Source organism: Petromyzon marinus, chromosome 3, assembly GCF_048934315.1.
Source record: "Petromyzon marinus isolate PM22_M1 ecotype Great Lakes invasive population chromosome 3, UKy_Petmar_22M1.pri1.0, whole genome shotgun sequence".
In the NCBI taxonomy this organism is placed as follows: Eukaryota; Metazoa; Chordata; class Hyperoartia; order Petromyzontiformes; family Petromyzontidae; genus Petromyzon; species Petromyzon marinus.
Genome location: NC_133669.1, coordinates 7441446 through 7469155, shown reverse-complemented (window position 1 = coordinate 7469155; position 27710 = coordinate 7441446). Strand labels below are relative to the sequence as shown.

Below are 27710 nucleotides of genomic sequence, written 5' to 3'. Positions count from 1 at the left end.
CGAATTGTTAAAAGGGTTACACGATGTGCGTGCAATCTGAATAATTCTAGTTTTGTATGTTAAAGGAGTATCTGGAGGTAAAAACATAATTTTTCGATTTTAGCCCGATTGTGCTATTGGTGTGGCATCATGAGGTGAATATTCATGCAGATCTCTCGCAGATCAGTGCAATCCATTGTGTCAGAGAATGACCCACAGAAGTGGATTTCATTCAGCTGCCTCTTAAACCCGTTAAAATTACCTATGCTCTACAGCAGGGATGGGGAACGTCCGGCCCGCAAAATCATTTAATCTGGCCCTGCCAAGGCAACCGCACGACTCGAAATTCAATAAATCTATGCGCTTTTTTCATAGCAAAATAAATTTAATTTTGTATGGCCCGCGAATGATGTTATAAATATCCAAATGGCCCTTGGCAGAAAAAAGGTTCCCCACCCCTGCTCTACAGAGTAGGGGCAGCACTTTCTCAATCGCTCTGCCTCTGATAGTAATGTTCATTGTGTGACAGTAAAACCAAAATGTTTGATTCTCAGTGGTGGAATTTAGCTAAATTAAATACAGACCCAAATTTTACGATTTTTTTTTTACCCAATCACTCGGCTGAGACCACTATAGCGTTCTGACCCTTGAGCCACGCAGCCATCTCTTCCATGAGCAACTGAATGATTTAGCTAATCAATTAAGGCAAACGACAGGCGAGCAGGCATGCGGACGTGCCTGCAGCGTGCTGCGGTGCTCTTGGCGAAGCGCCTCCAGGTCACCCTGCATTTTGGTGACGGCGTCGTGCAGCCTCTTCTCGGCATCCAAACTCTTTTGGGAAGCCTCCTCGTGGATAGATGCCACTTGTGCCTGCAGGTCCATGATCGCCTACGCACAGTTTGCACCGATTTATTTTGCTTTTGCCACAGGGATATAAACGTGAATGCATCTTCATGCTCAAACTCAAGTGGGCCGGTGCTCATTTCCATTGGTGGTCCTGAGCGAGTAGAAGAAATCATCATCATCATCATCATCATCATTTTATCATTATTTTATTATACTCGCATGACAAGTTAAAAAGTGTCCCAAAGTGCAGTGTGATAATACCATAAATCACAAACCTACATGAAAAAATACACACCCTTATGTTACAGAATGATAAAAAACTACAATGACAGTAAATTCGACATTTATATTACGGGAAGCACAGGGTAACCAACGTTGATTCCCCACAAAGTGGCTCTCATTTAATCAACCACCAAACAACATTTTAACTTAAAAAAATGCAAATATGAGCTGAGTGTTCGGCCACAGTGCCATTTGGCCAGATTATATGTGCAACAAGGGTAATTGTTTTTACTCTTCCAATTTTTGAATACAAACTTTAAAGCATGTGTAGTTTTATTATGCAAACTGTAGTGGTAAGTGCCATGAGCAAATGCCTACAAAGGATGGAAGCCACCCGAGGGAGCGTGGCTCGCGAGCAACATGCCTGGCCGCATGTCTCCTCATTGCTGATCACACCTGGTACTCATTTAAGGAAGAGTTGAACCAAGCAGAGGCTCTGGTTAGGTTCATATACCGATGTCCACTAATGTGCATGACCAGGAATCTAACTGGAATTTAAGTACAGTGCAGTAGCCACTATTCCACTGCTCCCCCATGCAAGCAAGTTACACCTGAAGGCTCAGACTATTGACATAGCAGCTTATGTAAAACAAATGCATTAGTTGAACATGCCCTTTCAGCAAACAAGCTGCATGGAGAAACATTAACATGCAAAACTTTAATACCCCGAGACATCATGTGTACAAAAATGCAGTTATATTCTATGTATTAGAAGTTTATTTAACAGTATACTGACTATATTGTTGGTTCTTTCGGTAAAGTCACGTAGAAGGGAAACAATATAATAATTTTAAAAAACGCCACTTTTTTCAAATTTTCTTGCAGTGGTTTTTCACACCTGATGATTGCTTGTGTTGCAGTCGAAACGTCGTGAGAATTTAATTGTTTTATATTTTCATTATTTTATTGTTTCCCTTCTATGTGACTTTACAGAAAGAACCAAGAATATGAATCCCTGCAGTCACGAAAGCTTTAAATCAAAAGTATACTGACTGTTGTTTCGACTTTGGTTGATGACAGGACGCTTGTGTTGCGCCCGAAACGTCGTGATTTATTTTATTTTATACCTACGTGACTTTACCGAAAGAACCAAAGAGTATGGATTCTTGCAGTCACGAAAGCTTCAAATCAAGATTTGGTTGTAAGTTTCACATCGAATACATGCATTCTATAGTCGCAATGGGAAATACATAAGTAACCAAGCTTTAATTTATAAATATAAAAACAGCAAACGTACAGAGGTGCAAATGCTGTACAACATTACGTTTTTTTTTACAAATCTGTTTCAGTGTTCATTCAAGTGTATAAATACGCACGTGAGTACTTGTAATCATTTCTCTTTTACCACATAGAAGAAGTCAGGAAAGGATGCAGAACTGAGAATTAGCATGGGGAAGGTGTTCAGAAGGAAGGACATCTAGAAATAAGTAATACTAGAAAGGAGAAAGATTTTAAATGTAAAGGAATGTGTATACTTGAGAACTCTATTGACATGAGACGACATTTGCACATAAGACATAAGAGCGAGGATCGCAAAGGCAAAAGGAGTAACGGTAGGATTCAATAACATCTGGAAAAGCAAGCAAATCGGCTACAAGACCAAGAAAATGTGTGTTCAGTACAGCTTTGTATGCCTGCGAGACTTCGACTTTGAAAAAGACTGACAGAGATAAGTTATCAGCATTCGAAATGTATTGCTATAGAAGTATACTGCATCTAAACTAGACCCAAAGTGACCAAAGTAGTAGAAAAAGGTTGCGAATGGAAGACCTGATGCAGTCAGTGATGAGAAGGAAACTTGCATTATTTGTACAAATATGTAGGATGGGCTACAACAGGAAAATTAAAAGTGTGTTATTGGGAAAAATGGAAGGAACTGGAAGGAGAAGGAAGACCTTACAGAGAATGGTTTGACGACATAAAAGATTGGTGCCAAAAACATGTGCACTACTTGAGCATATTGGCACAAGATAGAGGAAAGTGGAAACAAATGACAAAATGTGCAGTGGACACCTACGGCTATCTGCAAACGGATCATGATGATGATGATTAATATTTGCTCTTTTACCACACATTGCCTTGATTTGAGAAATAGCTGTGGAAATGTCCAACAGTGGCAAGGCATGCCAAGATTTAAAACTGTATTTCTAGAATCAATCCACATTCTGCACCAGTTGGTCTTGATGGACTGGATATGGACAACAGTCAAAACAACAGCGAACTTCAGGTAAAACAGATGCTTTCATTGCTAGCTTTGCTTTGCTTCAGTATCATATCAAGTTCATTTCTAAGTCTGAACACTTGTTGTCACACACTCGAGTCCAGTCAATTACGAATGCGCATTGATCATACTTTTACATAGTAATATAAATAAACTTGGGTTTTCGAAAGCGCAATTCGTACAAAGCCTCGAAGTGCTTCAGTCTGTTGCAAAACTGGCTCCTCCGACTCAAGGATGGATCCAGAACATCTGCCCCGGTAACTGATTCCAGGTCTTCATGTCGGAGACCCTAAAACTGCGCTGACTGTATTGCACAAGATTTGTGTGCGGGTACACCAGATCACCATGGGCTGCATTTGACAACACATCAACTTTGTACAAAATGATATAGTAATAATTTACAGCCCTTTCGTCAATGCTCATCTGGATGAAGGCCTCCCCATACTGTCAGTTGTGGGGATTGTTTGACCATACTTCACCATGTATGGTCAGTTTAGGTTGGTGAGGGGGAAAGCCGATGATCAATTCAGATACAACTCACCACTGTTAGCTGTATAAGCAGTTGATTACATCGCCTCACATGTGGCAAGAACCTCCAGTTAATGTAAAGATTACATTTTTGTTTGAAGATAGAACAAAAACGTAACAGTATTTTTTTTTACTGTGTTCGTGCTTTACACAAGAAGGATTCTATGAAGGTTCTAGTTCAGTTTTTTTTTAATCTTTGATAATTTGACAATAATTAAATGAAGGTGGAATCACCTTATTGCTTGAAAATACATTATTCTGGATTAAAAGACACCAATAATGGCCAGCAACTAATACGACAAAATTAAAGCCTCACCTTTGCAGCCTGAGAGAGTTTCACGGAGTAATCCACTTCCATTTTTTTTAGCTCTTCAGCGCTCTGTAATATGAATCGTAAGAAAACATTTAGCATAATCCACTCGGTGCATGTAAAGAATGCCACCTAAAAAATATGAAGCGCATTAAATAGAATTTTAAGGAACACATTAATTTCATCAATTAGCAATGCCAATGAAGCAAATAATGACGATACAAATCAACTTCAGTGACTTTAGCAGTTGTAATTTTGGAGGCACTAATTGCTATAATCTGAAGCATGTTTTTAATTAAACTGAGATTTAAATGTTAAAATATTTCTAAATTGTCATCCAAATACTTGGCAGGGTATGAACTATAATTCATTTCTAATTGGCAAACATCAATTAAACAGTAGAATGGTTAAATTTCGATTTAAAGCTTTCGTAATTGCAGGGATTCATCTTCTTGGTTCTTTCGGTAATGGAAATAAAATAATAAAAATATAACATAATAAAATACAATTCTCACGACGTTTCGGCCACAACACAAGTAGCCTTCTTCAGGTGAAGGAACAGAACTGTCGGGACGACAGCGCTTACATTTACATTTCATATTATCGCCAATATGCATATAAAAATAACACAGTATTTCGCTAATGAAGCGAAATCAAGTAAAGTTTCAAATAATGTTTGAAATTCATCAGGTCCAAACTGAAAATAGATAACAAAAAAAATAATATCAACAAGATATAAGTAACGTTACACATATACAATTGCAACACTTACCGTTCATTAGTTTCACATGTAACGAGAATTACTTTTGAAATCTGTGCCATGTTCTATTTCTCCTCCTTCTGCAGCAGCCCTGGCTAGGCGGTGCTTATATTCTTGGACTCGGTTGATGAAAGGAGCTACCAGCAGCATGGTGACATCGTCACACATTAAAACTGCTTTTTTCATGATCCTAAAGAATTTAGCGGCATTGAAAGTAAACGCCTGTGATCATGGCTTTAACAGAAACATTCAAACGACCGTTTTAAAGCCACAGTGGACTCCAAAAGAATTAAAAAGAACACTTCAGAGGAAATACATTTCTTGTGAAGACACCTTAATCTCAGGCAGAAGCAAATAAGCTTCCTGACATCAAGGACACAAGCTGGCCATACCCTGCTGGCACACCCAGCACGCAAGAAAGGTGACCTTTCCCAAATAGCGTTGTTCATTTACCTAATGGTGGGGATGAACGCGCCAGGTAATCGGCCATTTAAAAGCCTGTCGCCACAGGTGTGTAAACTGGCTAGACCATGCACATGCTGTTTAATGAGATTGTAAAGGCCAGCGCACTTCATATGTAGAGATGAAATTAGCCAGGGTGACATTAAAGTATGGGTTTTATTAAATCACTGCTAGTGCTGCCTGTTACATTGCCAAATGTGTTTGTGCAATTTACTTTAGCAATAAGTCGCATTTCTGGGTGGCATTGAAGTGTGTTGCAATTGTAATTCAATTACGAATATAACTCTCTGATGCAAATTAGAATAGCATTTACATAACTTACAATGCATCAAACAAGAAGGTCAAGCGAGCTCATTAAGATACTTCAAATACATCAAATTGTTTTAAGGATATTGTTATAATTTTCATTTAGACCAAAATTGGGACACAAACACCTATCTGGACAGTATTGCATAACTGTTACAAATATAACGACATGATGTAAATAGATTTGCTGCTACAACTACACGTTAAAAAAAGTTAGGATCTCAGAATTCCTACCACCCATCGAGAATAATATAGCTGGGTATAAGAACTACAGAACTGCAAAATGCGATTTACACAAAATATGACATAAAGTTCCATGCTTTCTTATGAAAAGTTTAAAATTACACTGGTCTCTCCTATTCCTGTGTAGACAAATGAAAAATATGCAAACAAAAAAAGTGCATACAAATATACACGAAACATACACGAGGATAATAAATGCGGCAAAATGCGGCAATGTCCTCAAAGAACAGTGTTTGAAGAATAGCATTATGATCGTCCACACATGTTCTCAACACAACGTAAGGAGGCATGTCATCACGAAAGGATACATTTCTCCATTTAAATTCCGCTGTCTCATACAAATAGTAATAATAAACTGAGTTTTATGCCGATCCATAGATGTGACACATGCTTGGGGTCAACTCTCACAACCGAGAACAAGAGCAGCTCACCTTGGCGGAAGACTGCTCTATCTCAACAGCGTGCTGCTTATGCGCGTCCAGCGTGGTCCTCTCGGCCTCGGCTCGGATCTGGGCGCAGATGGTCTCGTGTTGCAGCAGGGTGGCCTGCTTTTCCTCCTCGCGCAGAAGCCCCAGCTCCACTAGCTGCTGCTTGCGCAGGCAATTTGCCTGCTCCACCTCCTCCTGCAGCTTCAGCACCGTCTCCTCCAACTGCGCTATAATCTGTGTACGCACGGAACATATTGCTGTGTGGCAGGGCCTTGGTTGCAACACCCGTGAGCCACTCATTGTCGCCAATTTCATGCACAAACACTGGTGCCCTGCCAGTGAATGAACGCTCTTGTAAATGGCCCAGGAATGGTGGAGCTCTCCCTGGAGGCGGGGTTGGTGGATCGCACAGATTTCATCTTGTGCATGAGACATCCACTTTGAAGGCAAATAGGTTGCGAAGCAATCTACATGGATATTTGTTGATGTTATTCACTCATATGTGTGAGTTTTCTCAAATGGTACTCCGGTTGCAACAAGTATTCAATAAGCAATTAGCGAAACATCTTAAGTAGGATCTTATCGAAAGAGTCTTGAGACAGTCAGCATTTCTTGCACAGATATAGGATTATTATGACAATATATCTTTCTTTAAGTTAATCTCTGGGAAAACACAGGCCAGGAGTCCTTTTCCTGTTGCCAAGGACAATGCTATAAATAAACGACTACCTGTACATCAAATCTATGTATCACATTTGTAAAGTTTAATTTCATAAAATGCATATGTGCATTTAAAAGGAAACACTATATTCCTTTGACCACGTTTGTGTAGGTGTATAGTTTGTATCGATTATATTCTCAACGAATGTAGAAGGGAAATAGCACTTGTTTAAACCCCAAACTACATTCCTCAAATTTTTCGATTTAAAGCTTTCGTGACTGCAAGGATTCATCTTCTTTGGTTCATTCGGTAAAGTGACTTTACCGAAAGAACCAAAGAAGATACATTCCTCAACACAAAGGGTGTGAAGTTAAATTCGACATTTCCCACCAAGAAAATACTTGATATATAAGGCACTTTAAAGAAAGTGTTATTTGAAATATATCCAAATGATTTATAATTCAGCAGCAGCATTATTGTCCATTTTCTGCTTGCTTTTTCCATGCCAGAAGGGATTATTGATACGTTTCATGGTTGCACAACAGGGGGGCAAGCTCCAGCCCGGCAGAAAAGCCACTTTGAGGGCTGCAACACGGTGCCGCTGCTTTCCGTGTCACATCTAATTGGAAGCATAGCATCTCCGGATTCAGAGCAAATGCAAAAAAAATATATACTCCTTCACGGAGAATGTTTGATGACCATGAGGACATTTTATTTAAGCGGCCATGAAAGAAAACCTTAATACACCTACGGTATCTTTTAGTTCCATGTAACATGAATTGCGCTGTTATAGCAATGCAGACATCTTTTTATGGACCGGCACAATGTTGCGTGCTCAAAATTGGCTATAAGTAAAGAAAGGCATCTGGAAAGGATTCATGTTGGCCCCTTCGCCTGAAATGTCGCACACACGACAAATGCGCAACGAATGCACAAAAATGGCTGGGCCCTTCTGCCGTACGGGCGAAAGAAAAAAAAAATCTCAAACAAATCCCATTTACAACGATCACGACGATGACAACAATGACGCTGCCATTTTGCCGCTGTGGTGGCGCACGTGTTACAGGGCGTCGCACATTGCTTACCTCTGCATCCTTGTGCCTCCATTCTCTGGCCTGATTTTCACGCTCGGCCGCGGTGGCTTGCAGATCGCGCTGGCGCTGTTCGAGGGTGGCGGCGTGTGTGCGGGCAACACTCTCCATGTGAGTGGCGTGCTGCTCCAGCAGTCGAGACTTCTCCTCTTCGCAATGGAGCCGCACGTCCCGCAGCTGATTGGACGGCCGATATAGGTGAGCTGCGTCGCATCGACGCGACGGCGTGGAACGACGTGAGGGTGCGTGCGCGCGATTACTTTGAAGGCTGGGTGTGGTTGTTATCGTCCTGTACAGCGTACCTTAAGTGGAAATGCTAGCCGAAAACCAGAAGAGCTGTGCAAAATTTTGGTAATGTACGAGTAACTTAAGATTGACATCACATGCGCAGTGTCCGTTAATAAATGTTTATCGTAACATTATTATTTTATTAACATTCACAACGTAGGTATGATTGAATCGTTATAAATTGGTGGGTGTCTTTTTAATTATTTAAATTACATACGTTAATTTAAACCTAAGCACAACAATTTGAGAAAAAGATAAGAGTTAATACACTCCCTTGTCTTTCAATTGCATTTCTACATGTAGTTATAAAACAGTTCGCGGGTGGTGCGTCAGTCATGTAACGAATAAAAACAACTGCAGGGATAAGCGCTGAAGTCTTCACTGCAATATAAGTGGCTATACCGGGCATTCACGGAGTCAGTGGGCACAGGTAAATGTCAAACACCACCGGTGCCGGGAGACAGCCAAGTGGAAGCGCCATCACCTGCTGCTCATGCTGCTGCTGTAGTGCTTGCTGCTGATGGGAAAACTCCTCGGCCTGCCGCTCACGCACGGCCTTGGCTCTTCTGAGGTCCTCCTCCACCCTCTGCATCTACAGAATACATTACATGAGCGAAAAATTGGATTTACAGGGGCCAGCATGGCAGCTGGAAGCAATGAAAGGATGTTTTGGCACCACAGTAAATGCATAGCGTGCATCAAAGAATCGTCTCTGTCAACATCAATTAGTAAGTGTGGAATACACCCCTGGTTACTTAAAAGTCTATAGAAATAAAAAAAATATTTCAGGATTAGCAAATATAATGTAATGTGCATACTACATATATGTATACATATATGTAGTATGCACATTAAATAGCTTAAAATGTAAATAAGAAATGTGTTTAGATAAAAATATGGTATCAAACAATATATTAAGATTTAGGTCGAAAAAATATAATAAACTGAAAAAAATATTCAAGAGTTATTTAGATATATATGCAAATATAAAATCATTTTATTTTTAGGCACAGTGGAAACTTGGAAAGGCCTTGATTCAGAAGTGGATTTACCATGGCTGACGATTATGATCATGATGCTTAGCTGAAATAATGGGTAAACTTCCTGACCAATAAACGGAGGTGGTTCATTTTATAAGTTTTTTTTAAGTAACATCTTTAAATTATATACAGAAAAGCCTAAATACAACCAATGAGTTGCATCCTTCACTAACGAAAAACACTACTTAGTCGATATCTTAAGATGAATGCCGACAAAACTAACAAGACACAATTTTACAATACTGTACATCTTTTTCTCAACTTGCAAACTTGTTTATACTTCCGAATGCCAAACGATGTACCATCTGTCAAGACAGTATAACAAATATTGATCTGTGATTTTGTTTTTAGCGACATGCCAAAAAAGCTGAACTACAGATGGGTGGTCAAATGGCCGATCGGTACCGCATTTGCCGCTTGTTGCAGAAATTCACAGTTCGAATCCAGTGGCTGCCCTCGTTCATACTGCTGGTGTGCTAACCGTCAATATAGATGCCGTCTGCTTCACAGTGGACGTTAAAGATCCCGTGACGTTTTTGCAAGAGCAGACCAGTGTGTACAGGCATCATGGTCCAAATTTGATAACATTTCTCGCAAATTGCTTAATTGGAATATACATAGGAATCACTGCCGTCCATTGTGGAAATTTGGTAGGACCGTACCAAAGAAATTGTCATGACACTCAGTGACGCTTTCCTGGGTAAACAAGCAAAGTAATACAATATATGAAGGGGTACTGTTTTCAACGCAGGCTAAAACACTTCAGACAATCGTGCACAGCTATTTTATTCGCCTTTTATTTGTCAGACCTGGTTAGGGTCCTAGACAAAGGTGGCATTGCTGGGTGTGGTACCACACATCTGTCATCCAAACTTTGGCTAGGGGATGGTAGACTGCACAAATGTGTTGAGACTTCTAAATCTGCTGGTTTAGGTGACTAGATGGTGGCAGTACAAAAAGTGGGTCATTGACCTGTGTGTATAGTTACATCCACTTGTACGAGTGTCCTCCAGTTTTCTCCCACAGGACAACCACTCGTCAATCATCCTAATGCAGTCCCCTCCTGCATTGGGATGACTATGTTCACGTACAGCCCTTTTGTTAATCCACTGCTGGACGAAGACCACCCCACGCCATGTGGTCCATGGGGTTATTTGACCATACATTACTCTACTCCATTGGGATGACTCATTAAAATGTAAAAATGACAAAAACCCAAGAAATGTCATTGGCTGGGGAAAAAATAACCGACATTGTTATGTCAAGGTTGCTTCAGTTCTGTAACCCAGATAGTAATGGCCAATTTACCAAACGTTCAGGTCAATCCTGAAAGAGTACAAATTGTACACCCAGTGCTGCATACAAGGTTTATCCAATCACGGTTGGCTACGTGCGGTGCGAAAGAAGTTCAACAAACAAACATACATGTTTATTGTGTGCGTCAAGTGCGTGCCCACTGCAAAATAAAAAGACAATTGTGAACCTGCTGTTTCATCTCCATCAACACTTTCTCCGTGTTAAGCTCCACTTCCTTTCTGAGCTGCTCCAGTGTTGCGTCGGCCTGCCGGGCCTGTACGCGCTGCATTTCTCCCACCTTTCTCAGCTTTTCCTCCTTGTCCCTACACAGAAAGCCCTTTGCTTAAATCCACATGCGTGAAAAGAGCGGCACATCTGCACAGGTGGTACGAATGCCATTTATATACAATAAAAAAGATGAATAACCAACCTCAATGCAGTTTCTAATGCGGTGATGGATTTTTGGCATTGTTCCTTTTCCTGCTCCAATTTGTCATGTGCAGATTTCAGCTGTTAAAATATAATTAAGGTTAAATGCGCACATTCCAATTGTATAATTTAACAAATGCTTCCAAAAAAAATCATTCTGTTCATGCTCCCACAAATAATTTACAACTCACGTAAGTAACTTCGACTCCAACTCACACAACATGCACATATCTCTTGGGACCTGCTGCCTTCTAGGAGCCATTTTCACCCTCTGCTAGTCACTTACAGTCTCCCCTCCTGTGTTTAAATTATGCATCCTATTTTATGCAGTTCGGTTCATCAAAGGGTTTGCCATATATGTTGAGACAGCTGTAATATTGCCAGGGTTGGGACTGCAGGAATGCTATAGGGATCTAAGCAGCAGCCAATTTTTATCTGACTGAAGGCTACCAGCTTCCAATCCTTCAGATACACTCGGAAGAAAAGAGTAAAGTAAAGCTGGATTAGGGATTCTCCATACAGATATCACCGCCAATGCATCAGTAAATCTACAATTCACTTCAGTTAAAGATGAGCTGGGCTCACAGCTATAGTAGAACACTGAAAGATAACAGAATTATAAATATGATCATATAATAATTTCCATTGTCTCCATGCTCAAAAGAGAGAGGCAATGCTCATTAGTCAGTATTTCTGAGCCAGCAGTGTAAAGTCTACAAATGTATGAGCACATAGATCCATAGCATAACCACCCCTTAAGAATCCCATACAGTGGTAAATATGAATGACTTGAATACATTATTTTATTTTAATTGCCAGGTTAAATTCTGACAGTGAAATGTTTTTTGTTAATAGACAAGCAAATTCCTCTATAAGTGGCGCATGCACCATACCTTTGTTTCATGAAGATGTTCTAACTGAAATTTTTCCTCCCGAAATATTGCTTCCGATTCCTGAAAAAAACATGGTGTGGCTAAGAAATTACATATATATAAAACCAACAAATACATGCTTTAACCTTTTCAACATGCAGGCTTTCGTGACCAATATCATCCATAAGAGGTTTTTGGGTTAGATCGTGTACATATATAAATGTGTCATTAAAACCTGCCACCACCCGACACAGCCAACTAGTAAGGGTTGTCACGTAAACTGTACAAGTGACGAATTGGCATGTTCTGTTTACGTGACAACCCTTACTAGTTAGCTGTGTCGGGTGGTGGCGGGTTTTAACGACACACTAATAGATTCACACGATCTAACCCAAAAACCTCTATTATGGATGTTTGAACCTTTATATTGTTAACACACAGATTGGATCAGCTTAATAACAAATGCACAAAACACAATAAATATAGGAATACATCAAATATAAATATGGACTCAAGGCAAACAAAAAACAAATTTCACTCACTACTAGTAAGTACTGCAGTGCTAAATCAGAGCAATGAAAGAGAGAATATGTATTGGCCATTGTGCTCATTATTGCTGTAAGAACAAATAAAACGTATGCAGCATATAACACACACAAATATGAATACACGAAAATTAGAGCATTCATAAATCCAGAAAGACAGCAGATGTGGACATTGTTTTGCTCTTCCCAAGTGGCCAGGCACAATCTGAGCAGTAGCCTGGCCGACAGACAGCCAGGATAGGAGGCCTGACACCAGGCCAGCGATCCCACGAGGCCCAAGAAAGGTTCCAGCTCCCCAGCAGGTCAATTATAACTTGGGAGTTGCCAAAACACTGTGCTTCCCAGAGACACGCTGAATACATTATCTCACTTTAAAATGGGTCTGCAGAAGCTCACTTGTCAGCACTGCACTGTCATTTTCATGGGTTGATGTGGTGTGACTAAAAGTTGGGAGGTGGTTTGGGTGGAAAAAGAAAATCCATCTGGCCTAATCCCAGATTATGAGTCAGGCATCGTGGCATTCATAATTTATGAGCGGCTCAGAAAGAAGCACAACACTCCGTGATCATATTGTACTTTAAAAACCATTACGTGAAGATACATTGTGGCCAAGTAACATTTCATTTGTAAAACAACATTTACATTTTTTTTATATAAGCAATTAAACTTTAAAGCTTCTCTTAATGAATACTCTACCCCCTTAGTCAAATAGAATTCATTACCGCCAGCTATAATCCCATTTGGACACACTGAAGTCTAATGAGAATGCTCGTTAAAATTCTAATGAAAACATGCGATGTGCTGCACGACGCCTATTTGAGGTAATCTCTCAGCTCAGTGTCAAGCCTTTGTTATTTAACCTCTGATGTGCGATTTAAAGAGACTGATCCTTACACAGAGGAGCACTATTTTTTATGGGAATCTACAGAATTCACTTGCCAGTTTATCTTTTATGGAGAATGGCTATTTGATAAGACTTTTTAAAAAGTAAATTGTACCAATATTATACTGAACTATATACTGCAATGCATCCATTTCTTGATATATTATCAATAAAAAAACTACCGAATGCAAAAATATAAGAATAAACATTTTAAAGGCATGAAATTTAGATATTGAAATGGAAAAATAATACAAGTGAATAATTTTGTGAGCTATGTACAATGCGATTCTTGTGACAATACACTGTCATTAAAATACTGTTAAGCAAACATTTGCAACGTTTTCATGTAGATGGGAGGTATTGGTTGTTTTACAAAATATTACAATAGACAAACTTTTAAAACATCTCCTCATACAACTCGTAGGAAATGCATTATAGGCATAATCAAGTAGCGCGGTTTGAAAAAAGGCCTGATATGCCGAAATAACAATATGATTATGCAGCTGAAAATAGTCTGTTTGATTGTTAGTCAAGTGTTATATGCATGTTATTCTCCTGAATTGTGGTACAGTAGCCATTTTACAATAAACGAGTACAGTGTGACCATTTAAAATAACCCTTTCACGCAAAACAAAGTGAAATGATTTATGCATTTCTAAAAGCATTATAAAAAAACAGTATATCCCTGGGGTTATGCCACTGATAATACTGGATTTCTAAGTATTGAGTATGTATGATTTACCCTAGGATTTCTAAAGATACATTTGTATGATTTAATAAGCAATAACCCTACGAATCTATAGGTGCTTTAAGCTTACACTTTGTGCACTCCTGTCACCTATTTACTGCTGATTTTTCAGCACTTGTGCTCGGCGTGTAAAAAGCAGTATGTCCTTGGGTCGCAATGAGACCAAAGGGTTCAGATAACGGCTCTGTTAGGGAGGGTAGGGGGCCAGGATGCTGAAGGTCCCTTTCGTGCTGGTTTGTGTGTTCTTTTAGTAACCCTTGGATCAAATTGGCCAGTTTTCAATCGAATAAGTCCCTAATTTGAACACAACTTTACACTAAATTTCGTTCAGAGTGACCATCCGCCCACCACCCGTTTTAGAGACAGAAAGGTGAAATACAAAACAAAGATGAGGCATAAAAACTTCCAATCTTAGTTGGAACATTAAAAAGAGTTACAAGTACCTCATGGCACAATGAAAAATTACTTAGATTAGAGTAATGCATTTATTAAGCTCTTCTCCTGAGATTCCATGAACTTCCGTATTGGTTCGTGAATTGTTTCTTTTTTTTCGATTTAAAGCTTTCGTGACTGCAATGATTCATCTTCTTTGGTTCTTTCGGTAAAGTCACGTAGAATGAGAATAAAATAATAAATTGATAAAATAAAATAACACAATAATATTCTCACGACGTTTCGGCCACAACACAAGCGGCCTTCATCAGGTGAAGGGGCGAGACTGTCTGGTAGGACCTCATTCCAGCGCTGTCCTACCAGACAGTCTTGCCCCTTCACCTGATGAAGGCCACTTGTGTTGTGGCCGAAACGTCGTGAGAATATTATTGTGTTATTTTATTTTATCAATTTATTATTTTATTCTCATTCTACGTGACTTTACCGAAAGAACCAAAGAAGATGTTTCTTTTTTGTATAATTTGTTGACTCATTTGTGCCATCAGCATGAAAGGTAGTAACATTTGCATATAATATGGTTGTATTTTGTATATATTCTAAATAATTGATTCTCACATGCACAAATAGATGCAAGAATCAACTTTTATCAATGAATTATTACATGCATCTTATTGAATACCCGGGAAAGCCTGAGTGAGGATGTTTCTTTACCTTCAATTGCAGTTGCCCCTGATGCTCTACCTCCTCAAGCTGTTGCTTTAGGATGTTCACTTTCATCTCCAGATCTTCTCTGACTGCTGCTGCCTGGAAATTACCAAGGAGAAAGTACAAGCAAATCCTATTCAAAAGCAGAAGTAAATCACTGAACAAAATAGCTGCCTTTTGATTGAGCTGGAGAGCATCAAATGAGTATGAAAACTTTCTTTTTGTTTATTCTTTACCAAGTACCATTACTTGTAGTAAAACACAATGTTGGACTGCCCCTGAAATGCCAAGTCCACTGCTCTGCAGAATGGAGTTTTGTGTTCAAGATAATTGAACTACTTACTCCGCCTCCAAAAGGGTACCAATCCCTGCCATAACAGGACACATGTAGCTCCAATCATTAATAAATTGGTTAACTACAGCCTTCACAAATAAGTACACGTGTTACATAGTGAACAAACATTTCACAATGAGCCTCCTTATGAAAAAAAACCCTCTTATATTTATTCAACAAAGTTAATTCTCAAAAATGACAACAAAATGAGCAAGATGAAACAGGTACAGTATATATATAATTATACATAAAACAACTCAATGAGCGTTAAGTGGGTTTAATTTTTTTGTAATATAGTTTGATTTTACATGAACGCAATATGAAGGATTGAATTACGCCCTTATTACAAACCTAACATTTAAGCTGTTGTGAATGAAAATGATGAACAGAAAAAATATGTTTAACATAACCAACCTAATAATAACACAAAATCCATGCAGTATGTATGTCTGTTGCACTTATTTCACATCGTACATAGCTAATTGTGCGAATCGGGGGTTCAGTGGTTTTATGTAAAATTATTGCAGTGCCCTATGTCCAGGGTAACGAACAGCAAGCAGTGCAATGTGTCCACACAGATAACTTCACACGATGGTTGGATTCAAACAGGGGCATTTCCTGCACGATTAATAAACTGCTCAGAATGCTCTTCCAGGAGTAGTCACAAGCCATTGTGTGGCCAACCCTCATCACGAACTACTCTATGGAAAACACTTATGCTTTTGACTCTGCGACCCCTATAATAACAGTTGTCCACAACAATGGATATGTGTTGTACTTTTGAGCAGATTACATGTGTGCAAAAGCACTGCCATTTGAAATAAATATTCTCAGAAAACAATGGCTTTTTATCAAGTGTTGTTAAATACACATCCCCACAATGACCCACATCAAAATATATTACTTGTTTATTTTCAGCAAATAAGCTAAACATAAAGCTTATTATGCACTTAAAAAAATCAGCAGCATTAAAATACATTTGGTTGTTTTGCTTCAAAATGTGCTGTGGTGTATTTTTTGAACCCCATACAATAGAATGTGATGTCATTCAGTGGCTCGGATTTTTTTTTTAAACAAAGGAAACACTGTACAGTACTGATTGTAAATAGTTCATATCACGAACGGTGGCATCAGAAGCAATCAGCACTGTGTGTACACTAATGAAAGGAAATGCAGCTTATTAATCTATCAAAATATGTATTGATCAATAGCAATGCGGTCGTTGAAATTTGCTTCTCGATATTAACAAAAAATCCCCTTTAACCTTTCAAATCTCCGCTTACTTCAAGACTATTCCGAGTTTTTTTTACATAATTAAATATGCTTGTAGTTATTAGCAATCGCCAGGTGTCACTGTGGCTGAGCACTCGACTCATTACCAGAAAGCTGCCTTTTCAAACTCCAGTCGAAAGTCAACACAGACCGATAAAATATGGATTACTTCGTAGTAAGCCAACAGGTTGGCCTTTGGTTAAACTAGCTTTCACAATTACTCTTTGGTTTTTTCGGTAAAGTCACGTATAAATAAGAAATAATAAAATAACGTAATAGCATACAACGTTTCGGTTGCAACACAAGCAGCCATCATCAGGTACAGAAGAGCTAAGTTTACGAGAGAGGGTAAACACATAACCTCAAATGTATATACTGACACCCAAGTAGGGGGAACTAACACAGATACAACAGGGGACACAGAGAGAGAAGCATACCAAACAAACAGGGTTTAGCAAAATGTGGAAACCATATAAAGCAACACAGACGGTCGGTCAAAACACAATTAACGCATAGTCCGGTTGATCACGCTATTTCAAAGATTGCTAAATTGCAAGTTAAGTATGAAACTCAAAATACAGACCGCACACACACACACAGACATCCAAGTAGAGTGAACCAGCACAGAGACAAGCACACAGTGAAGTCGCAGAGAAGGTAAGGCTGAGAGACAATGGGACAAAATTAGCATGAGGTATGCATGGAGCAAAGTGGGGCGCGGCAGCACCCACTCGGAAACACCAAGGCCCACACACAGGCAGAGACAGCACAGAGACACAAATCCAAGCCAAGACACAAAGGCAGATACACAAGCAGAGACAACACAAAGACACAGACCTCATACCTCCCCGTAGAGGTGGTTCAGACTTGATTTGAAGCTTTCGTGACTGCAGGAATTACTCTTTGGTTTTTTCGTACCTGATGATGGCTGCTTGTGTTGCAACCGAAACGTCGTACGCTATTATGTTATTTTATTATTTCTTATTTATACATGACTTTACCGGAAAAAACTAAAGAGTAATTCCTGCAGTCACGAAAGCTTCAAATCAAGTCTAGCTTTCACAATCATCAACCATGCTTAATCCACTGCTGGACGAAGGCCTAGCCAAGCCATCTCCATATCTCAGTCCCACGATGCAACAAAGCATCTAGCACCTGCACATATGCTGATTTCGTCACCTCATCTCCACGGTGTACGTTGGCTTTCACTTTAGGCATGTGAAAATGACACTGCTGGCTTAGGGCCACCAACAGAGATGAGCACCACCCCAGGCTCACTTGAGCAGGGAGACACTTTTACTTGATAATTGGTAAGAACGGGTGGCGAGGGGCTTTAAAGGCACAGCTGAGCGTGACGTCCTTACCTTGGCGGCTGCCACTGCATGCTCCTGCTTCAGGAAGTGAATGTTGCCCTCCAGGCGGGCCTGCAGCTGCTTCACGCTGTGCTCGTGCTCCTGAGAGAGCTGCTCTGTGTCACGCTGTGCTGCAGAGAACCTACAGGCAAGGAGACCTGTCTTGACTGACCGCCAGTGCTTCAACGTAGAGTGTCCAATCATGAAATCATCTTGTGCCACACAACGCGCTATGCCACAGCACAATCACGTAGCGTCCTGATCGCATACACAAGTTCTTCTATGTGACATTTCTGGTTATGCTTTTTATAGCATACCAGTTTCAATCCAATGTATAGTTAAGATAAGACATATTTTTTATTATTTTGGTTTTACAGTTTTCTTGTTTTGTAATGGGTTTCTGCAACTCTATTACATGGTCTCTGTGCAAATTATTGTAAAAAAAAACACATACAAACTTGTTTGGCCTAATTCATTTTCGTTTGTTGATTAAAGTAGTTATCACTAATTATTGGCAAAAAAACCCCAAATCACCATTATTTTCTGCTGATGTGTTTGTCTTTCATTATAAATGATCAAAAACATTTGTACCCACCAACAGGTCTATTGTCTTGACTGGTTCTATAATAGTAAAATAAAGGCTATAGCAGTTGTGCAATATCCATATATATTGGATTAAAATAATACATTTTACAAGTAGCAATAATTATAAACGAATTTCACTAAATTTTGATTTAAAGCTTTCGTGACTGCAGGGATTCATATTCCTGGTTCTTTCGGTAAAGTCGCGTAGAAAGGAAACAATAAAATATAAAACAATAAAATTCTCACGACGTTTCGACTGCAACACAAGCAATCATCATCAGGTGTGAAAACCACAACAATATATTTTTTTAAAAAGTGGCGTTTTTTTAACGTTAGCACCACGGAGAGCGATTTGGCAGTTATTCAGATGGACGAGTCCATCTATGTTCGGAAAAGAGGAGGGGGGAGACGAAAAATAATGGATGTGGTCTGAAAGTCACCTTAAGCGTGATCAATCAATTAAGACCCGAAATGGTTTATCAAATCCTTCCAATGATTGCTAAGCTAGAATCCATCTTCTCGGTTGAAATTGTCTCTGTGTTTGTATATGTGGATATCCTCATGAACGAATCTCTCATGGTAGCCAGATGGCTTGCAAGACAGAGGTTCTTTGCAAGCCATCTGGCTACCATGAGAGATTCGTTCATGAGGCTATCCACATATATAAACACAGAGACAATTTCAACCGAGAAGATAGATTCTGGCTTAGCAATCATTGGAAGAATTTGATAAACCATTTCGGGTCGTAATTGATTGATCACGCTTAAGGTGGCTTTCAGACCGCATCCATTATTTTTCGTCTCCCCCCTCCTCTTTTCCGAACATAGATGGACTCGTCCATCTGAACAAACTGTCAAATGGCTATCCGTGGTGCTAACGTTAAAAAAACGCCACTTTTTTAAAATTTTCTTGTTGTGGTTTTCACACCCGATGATGATTACTTGTGTTGCAGTCGAAACGTCGTGAGAATTTTATTGTTTTATTATTTTATTGTTTCCCTTCTACGTGACTTTACCGAAAGAACCAAGAATATGAATTTCACTAAATTTGTAATTAGATAATTATCATATGCTTGGTTTTGATTTAAAGCTTTCGTGATTGCAGGGATTCATATTATTGGTTCTTTCAGTAAAGTCACGTAGAAACGTCGTGAGAATTTTATTGTTTTATATTTTTATTATTTTATTGTTTCCCTTCTACGTGACTTTACCGAAAGAACCAATAATTTATATGCTTGGTTCTTTCGGTAAAGTCACGTAAATAGAAAATAAAAAAATAAAATAAGATAAAATCATATTCTTAGTTTTTTCGGTAAAGTCACGTTGAAGGGAAACAACAACGTGACTTTACCGAAAAAACTAAGAATATGAATTACTGCAGTCACGAAAGCTTTAAATCAAAAAAGATAAAATCAATGTAAAATAATAAATCGAATTTTATTATTTGTATTTTATCTTATTATTTTTATTTTCATTTTTTTATTTTGTTCAACGGTTTTACTTAACTTGACTCCTATGTTTGTCGTGGTCAAATCTTGTAATCAAAATTTAGTCTACTTCCTGTTGTCCAATGAATTCCAAATTGTGTACACGTACTCAGATCTGGTGACAATGCCTGTATCAAAATTAATAAATTAATTGGCTCTTTAAAAGCAATTAACATTCTGTATGGACGGCTTATTAATTAAATATATATTTGAGTCGGTCAAAAACGCCACGGTCCCTAAACTCTCGAATCACCTCGCCCAAGAAGCAGGCGCCACGTGTCTCAGGCGCGCCTGCTCTGTGTTAACGAGTTACGGGCACCCTCACTGCACACACAAAAAAGTTGTCCATTCAAGATTAATTTATCAAGTAATCAATTAATTCAAGTAAGCGTTGATGTGGTAGCAGGCCCCGCATCATTGACGTACTTCTCGAGGGTGAGTTAAAACCGTTGTTTTAAAAAAACTTTTTAAGGAGTTTATTTTCTATTTACGTGACTTTACCGAATGAACCAAGAATATGAATCCCTGCAGTCACGAAAGTTTTAAGTCTAGATAATTATCGTTTACCAATACAGCAACCTATAGTAACTGCAAACGCAATCACAGTGCAACACATAACCATGTACAAGACTCACCTCCTCTGTTGTGAATGATATGTGTTGTATGTAATCCCTATGTGAATTCACTGTGTATTCAAGACTGAGATGCATTGAAAGACCAATATTAGCCAACATTAGAGGACAGGTTTGGAGTAATCTTGCGACTCATTCATTGACGCACTCACAAATGCAGCCCCTCCTGATGATTGGGCCACAGCCACTGTTGCTAGCTACACATTAATTAGCTCTCCTCATCCATGGTAAGGCGACTACTATATTGACAGCTCTATGACCTTCTAATCAGTTAAGAAGGAATTCAATATACTTTACACAAATGCTAATTATATATGTTTGTCATTATGTATATAGATGTATTTCGTATTGTTTATTTTGATGTATTGTTTATGATCACCAATGATAGGCATTGTACATTACAATTACAGTGCAGAAGACGTGTTAAGTAATGTCCTGTAGTTATATTATTTTACGTGTAATATTTTATAATAAGGAGCCGTCCATAAATGACGTCACGCACCTGGGGGGGGGTCAGACATTTGTGACGATGTGTGACGAGGGGAGTGTTTGAGAAATGTGACGTCACATCAAAATACACAACTTTAAATAAATATAGACAACACGTTCTACTTAATTAAATAGACTTTTTAAATAAATGTTTTCTCCTACAACATCAGAGTGCAGCGCCACATTAAATACGCACTACAATGGCAATAGTTTCAAGCGATTTGAAGCATGTTTTATTTTTGGGGGGGGGCAGAGCTTTGTGACGTCATATTTGAGGAGGGGGGGTCTGACTTTTTGTGACACCGTGTGACTAGGGGGGGTAAAAAATCGGCCAAAATCGCGTGACGTCATTTATGGACGGCCCCTAATGTGAAATGCATTATTTGCCAATGGACTTATAACGATACATTGATCGATCAATTTAAATCGAGGCTTAGACTCACAATACAAGCATCAAAGAATTACGTGCAAGAATGTATTATTTACTGCTTATGCCAACTATATGCAACTGACATGGTAACGCTACATTGGCATATTATTGGAGTACCAAAACTGTCCAAATAATATAGAAAATAACGAGACAAATAAAAATGAGATGGTGAAAATGAGACAGAGATTTCATTAATGAATCGAGTGGTGATCCTGAATCATGACCTGATTGTTCGTGCAAAGAGCTCACCAACCCTTCACGTCCTGTAGTTCCCGGGAGAGGGCCTGGTTCCTGTGAGTTAGTTCTGCATTCTCCTGTTCCAGACGGCTCTTCTGTTTAACTTGTGCCTCTCCGTCTGCCTTCAGCTGCTCCACACGGGCCTCCAGCTCCTTTTTAACGTTGCCCTGGCGGTGGTGGTGGAACGGTGATAATTTTGGGTCCACCAGACACAGAGGTCAACATTACGATGACACTGTTGCAAGCTATAGAAGTCAAAATATTTACCTTACATTTTATGAGAAAATGTAGTATTTATGGTGGATAGCAAAATAAATAATGAAATACAAGCACCATCAATTAACATGAATTGTCTTGAAGGTGCCTGAGACTTTATACTGAAGTTTAACAGTATTTGTCAATAGAGGCTATTAAAAAGATAACCTGGCCCCCACCATAGAAATGCGGAATTTCCTTTAAAAAATCAATACCACAAATAGACAAGACCACTGTCCCATGCTCATTTGGAGAGGGAGACTAATTGTCTTTGACTTGCATATGTATATTTAAGAAGAAAAAGCTATTATTTCAAACTTGACCTAAAAGAAACAGTAAAAAAATGTTTAACTACTAACAAACAGGTTGCAATGTTCCACCTTAATCATATTAAGTGGGGAATACAGCAGTATTGTGTGCAGGTTTATTCAGTGCTGTAGTGCTGCATTTAAATTACAATTGGGCAATTCAAGCAGTAATAAATGTCAAAGGCCTTTGACTCCACCCTGGATAATTTCTGCAGGAATCGTGATTTTTCCATGGGTGATTGGCCCCAATACCATCTGGCTGGTGTCGCTGGAGTTGCCATTGAAACATATGCTGTATAGCCAATGCCAATTTAATGTTAATGTTTCCTCTTGACTTAAAGCTTTCGTGACTGCAGGAATTCATATTCGTTGGGTCTTTCGGTGACGATCGCTTGTGTTGTGATCGAAACGTCGTAGTTTTTTGTTATTTTCTTTCAACCTATCTATGTGACTTTACCAAAAGACCCAAAGAATATTCATGTTTCCTGTCTATGTAATACGTATGGCAGCGATTCCAGCTGGATGGTATAAACATATTTCATAGGTATTGACCACATGCTTCGATGGCAATGCCTCAAGATGGGAGAGATCATGGGCCCTCCCTTCTTGAGGGCCCTTCTTAAATTAATGTTCATAATACCAAACCAAGACCGAACAACAATACCGCTGAAAGTGATAAGATTATCAAAACAATTAAAATACCATATATCTCGGGAGTTACTGAAAAATTAGCTCGTGTTTTGCAAAAGCACTAAAGATGAATTACCGAAGTTATCAACAGAAGGTGTATACCGGATCAATTGCTTATGCGGTAAGTGTTATATTGGACAGACGGTACGTAACATTAGTGTAAGACTGAAAGAACACCAAAGGAACATTAAATTCTCCCAAACACAGCTATCAGTAGTGGCAGAGCATACTTGCCAACAAGTACATTCAATTGATTTTGATAACGTTGAAGTGTTATGCAGGACTAATTATTACTGGCCAAGACTAGTTAGAGAAGCAATCGAAATTGAGAATTCAAATAATTTTAACCACTATGATAGTGACAGACTCAGCGCAGCCTGGAAGCGTATTATTAAGTAATATGCAACACATATTGCAATTGATTACAGGTGAGTCACATGCTAAGTGGCTGATTACTGATCTATTACATAAATGCATACACCCCACCCCCACCTCCGCCTGTGATCTCGAAACGTGATGGGGTTCAACAATGATGACGTCATCCTGCACTATTTAAGACCGGAAGCAGGTGAATGGCTTCACTATTCTGGCAAATCGCCTGAAGATGCTGGATGTAATTTCCAGCAAAACGTCGTACTCAAATTGTACATTTTGTGGATCCACTCGTCAACACACCGGTGGGCTAAAGTAGTAAACTATTTGTCTTTTGTCAACGTGACACTTTTCTTACTGATTGGCCGTGTCGGGTGGTGGAGGGTTGCGACACATTTATAAATAACGTGGGGGTGGCACGTTCCCCCCCAATGATCTGATAATCCGATCGAAATCCCTTATTTCGATCGGATCATTTGGGTTTATTAGTAATAAATCGGCATTTTGTGAAACCAACTGCCACTGTTTAGCATATTATTACGTGCCAGGGACTCTATGAGATGATAAGACAATAGTCTGAGTCCAGAATTGCCAATAAGTAACGGCAAAGCAGTTATAAGTGACTTACAGAATTGTGCGCAGTTTCGTATACAGTAGACGACTTCCCTGAAGGCATCAACACCTTCAACGAGCACGATGCCGATCACACAACGCGGTTCGAATTCGACCCTCCATCGATGGCTGCGCCATCGCCGCACACAAAAAGCAAGGGACAAGTCCTTACTTACTAACAACTCCTATCATTTTTCATTGCTGGAGGGGTTGCCCCCCCTACCTGAAAATCCTGGCTCCACCATTGCTGGTCGCGAAAGCCTATGTGTTAAATTGACTGAACGTGATGACGAGGTTCAAATTAAAATGTCACTTTCTAATATGTAATACTGTTTGTTCTCAAAACTGGATATTACAATTACAAACAGCCCCATGCTTATTGCAGCACATTATTTTTTAATGGAAGTACCCAAGTCAGTAGGCAAGTAGCAATTAACATGCTCAGTAATTCAATAATTATGACAAATGGGTGTTTGAATGAGGAATTATTTTTTCTCCTGTATTTTCTAATTTGTTCTATCTTGTTTTTACAATCTTGATCTCTAAATTAGCATTCAATATATATAACACCCCATCATTTATGTAAATTAGTAACAAAGTAACAATTTGTGTAAAAGATTATGTGGTTCTTCAAAATAAGCCTTATATTAGGTTGGTACAACATGTAAAACATTTTAAAAGTATTTCGAATATTTTTACAACTCCTATTCCAAATATCAAATTGCATGGCCATAAATATAGAGGACAGAATGTAATATACACTAAAGTGCTGTGTTCTGAAATTCATAAATTCAATATTGCCTTCAATTGCATGTTGGGAGATAATTGTCTGGATGGATAATGCGCTGTGGTGTGTCCCACGGTGCCCCTCTGGCATGCCTCGCATGCTGAAGCAACAGTGCGGTGGCAATGTTTTATTTATCAAGTGATCCCGTGCCACTCAATAAAATGTTGGACAGCATAATGAGGATGAGTGGTACGTGAAAGCAATGTGGTATTGAATTTATGCATATTTGATTTGCACCCTTTTGATGTTTTAGTAACGTCATTTTTATTTAATCATCTTTACAATTACAATCCAAAGTAAAGTATTATTGAGACAAATTTAATATATGTTCAAGGACAGTACAATATATTATTGGGTCTTTCGGTAAAGTCACGTAGATAGGTTCAAAGAAAATAACAAAAAATATTGTTATTTTTAGTTAATTTGTTATTTTCTTTGAACCTATAACAAAAAATATTGTTTTTTTTAGTTGATTTGTTATTTTCTTTGAACCTATAACAAAAAATATTGTTATTTTTAGTTGATTTGTTATTTTCTTTGAACCTATCTATGTGACTTTACCGAAAGACCCAAAAATATGAATTCCTGCAGTCACGAAAGCTTTAAGTCAAGACAGTACAATATACCCTATCAACGTAAAAACATTTACTTAATTTATATTCTTGGTCCTTTCGGTAAAGTCACGTATGCATTGGGCTCTATGGTGCATATCTGACCAGGAACACATAGCCAGTGAACTCAAGCACGTACACCAAGCTCTTAAGGCAAATGGTTACTCCGACTACACAATCTGCAAAGCTATCACTCATAATAAAGGTTTTTGGGTTAGATCGCGTTATTTATAAATGTGTCGTAACCCTCCACCACCCGACACGGCCAATCAGCAAAAAAGTGTCACGTTGACAAAAGACCAAAAATTCACTACTTTAGCCCACCGGTGTGTTGAAGAGTGAATCCACAACATTTACAGTTTGAGTACGACGTTTCGCTGGTAATTACATCCAGCATCATCGGGCAATTCGCCAGAATGGTAAAGCCCTCGCTTGCTCCCGGTCTTAAATAGAGCAGCAGGGTGACGTCATTATTTAACTCATTTCAGGTGCAGTGATTTGAGGCGGAGGGGGGGTATTGTAATTATATAATCAATTGGTAATCAGTCAATGGTTATGATTAGTAATGAGTTGTAGATTAGTAATTAGTTGTAATGTGTGTTATTGTGATTATATGCTATGTTAGTAATCCGTTAATTAGTATGTGTTTCCCCTATAAGGAATTGTAATATGTATTATTTAATAATACGCTTCCAAGCCGCACTAAGCCTGTAGCTGTCAGAGCGATTAAAGTTATTTCTATTCCTCTCAATTTCAATGGATTCTCTAATTAGTCTTTGCCAGTAATAATTAGTTTTACACAACACTTCAACATTATCAAAATCAATTGAGTGTCCTTGTTGACAAGCATGTTCTGCCACTGCCGACAGTTGTGTTTGAGATAATTTAATATTTCTTTGATGTTCTTTTAGTCTTATGCTGATGTTACATCCCGTCTGTCCAATATAGCATCTGCCACATAAACAATTAATCCGATACACACCTTCTGTTGATAATTTAGGTAATGCGTCTTTAGTGCAAGATACTAGTTTTTGAATTTTGTGTACTGTACCAAATCTCACTGTAATGTTTTGCTTTTGCAAAACATGGGCTAATTTTTCAGTTACTCCTGAGATATATGGAATTTTTATTGTTTTAACAATCTGATCGCTTTCAGCAGTATTGCTTTGCGATCGTGATTTGGCAGTCAGCGCTCTGTTAATTTGAGCATTATTGTAGCCATTCTGTCGTAGTGCTTCTTTAACGTGTTTGATCTCTCTCACTAGACTTTCACCATCTGACACTGTTTTAGCCCGATGTATGAGCGTCTTGATAAGAGAGGATTTCTGAGCTGGATGATGATGCGAATCTGCATTCAGATAGGCATCAGTGTGTGTTTGCTTTCTGTAAACGCTGTGTTATTTTACCGTTTAGGCCAGTCCAAGCAAAATATCTAGGAACGGGAGTGTGTTATTCACCTCCATTTCCATGGTGAACTGGATGGCCGGGTTTTGTGCATTGAGATGATTTAGAAAATCATTAAGTGTATCTTTACCATGTGGCCAGACAACCAAAGTCTCATCCACATATCTAAACCAAAAAGATGGTTTTAATGTGCTCGAGGCAAGTGCTCTTATTTCAGAGTTTTCCATGTACAAATTTGCTATAGCAGGGGATAAAGGAGAGCCCATTGCTGCTCCTTCCTTTTGTTTAAAGAAATCCCCTCTCCATAAGAAGTAAGTGTTATTTAAACAATGGTCAGCAAGTTTCGAAATATCTCACTCCAAACATGAAGAAGGACCCTCTTGAGGAGCCTTTCAAAACCATCACTTTACCCTACATTGCGGGGATCACAAAAAAAGATCTCCAAAATCTTGAGTAAACACAAGATCTAGGTCCGATTCAACACATTACATAAAATCCGTGATCTGGTTCCATCTGTAAAAGATGTGATTCCGGACAT

General features: G+C 38.8%; 2 protein-coding genes across 6 annotated transcripts in view; one reads left to right on the top strand and one right to left on the bottom strand.

Moving 5' to 3' along the window:
* LOC116952842 (centrosomal protein of 112 kDa-like) overlaps nucleotides 1–27710 on the bottom strand; it is a 55252-nt gene that overhangs the window by 10709 nt on the left and 16833 nt on the right. For both annotated transcript variants that reach the window (XM_032972533.2, XM_076073428.1), the window contains 11 exons: nucleotides 22146–22300; nucleotides 18287–18416; nucleotides 15323–15415; nucleotides 12064–12123; nucleotides 11172–11251; nucleotides 10929–11064; nucleotides 8890–8997; nucleotides 8112–8294; nucleotides 6369–6599; nucleotides 4173–4235; nucleotides 718–867 (listed from right to left, as the gene is read on the bottom strand). In XM_032972533.2, the coding sequence (XP_032828424.2) occupies nucleotides 718–867; nucleotides 4173–4235; nucleotides 6369–6599; nucleotides 8112–8294; nucleotides 8890–8997; nucleotides 10929–11064; nucleotides 11172–11251; nucleotides 12064–12123; nucleotides 15323–15415; nucleotides 18287–18416; nucleotides 22146–22300 (1389 nt within the window). The remainder of the gene's footprint in view (nucleotides 1–717; nucleotides 868–4172; nucleotides 4236–6368; nucleotides 6600–8111; nucleotides 8295–8889; nucleotides 8998–10928; nucleotides 11065–11171; nucleotides 11252–12063; nucleotides 12124–15322; nucleotides 15416–18286; nucleotides 18417–22145; nucleotides 22301–27710) is intronic.
* LOC116952868 (thialysine N-epsilon-acetyltransferase-like) overlaps nucleotides 8186–27710 on the top strand; it is a 42178-nt gene continuing 22653 nt past the window's right edge. For 3 of the 4 annotated variants that reach the window (XM_076073450.1, XM_076073437.1, XM_032972557.2), the window contains exon 1: nucleotides 20611–20780. The gene's annotated coding sequence lies outside the window, so the exon portion shown is untranslated. Of the gene's footprint in view, nucleotides 8316–20610; nucleotides 20781–27710 lie in introns of those variants that run through there. The other variant, XM_032972546.2, reaches the window with a different exon arrangement.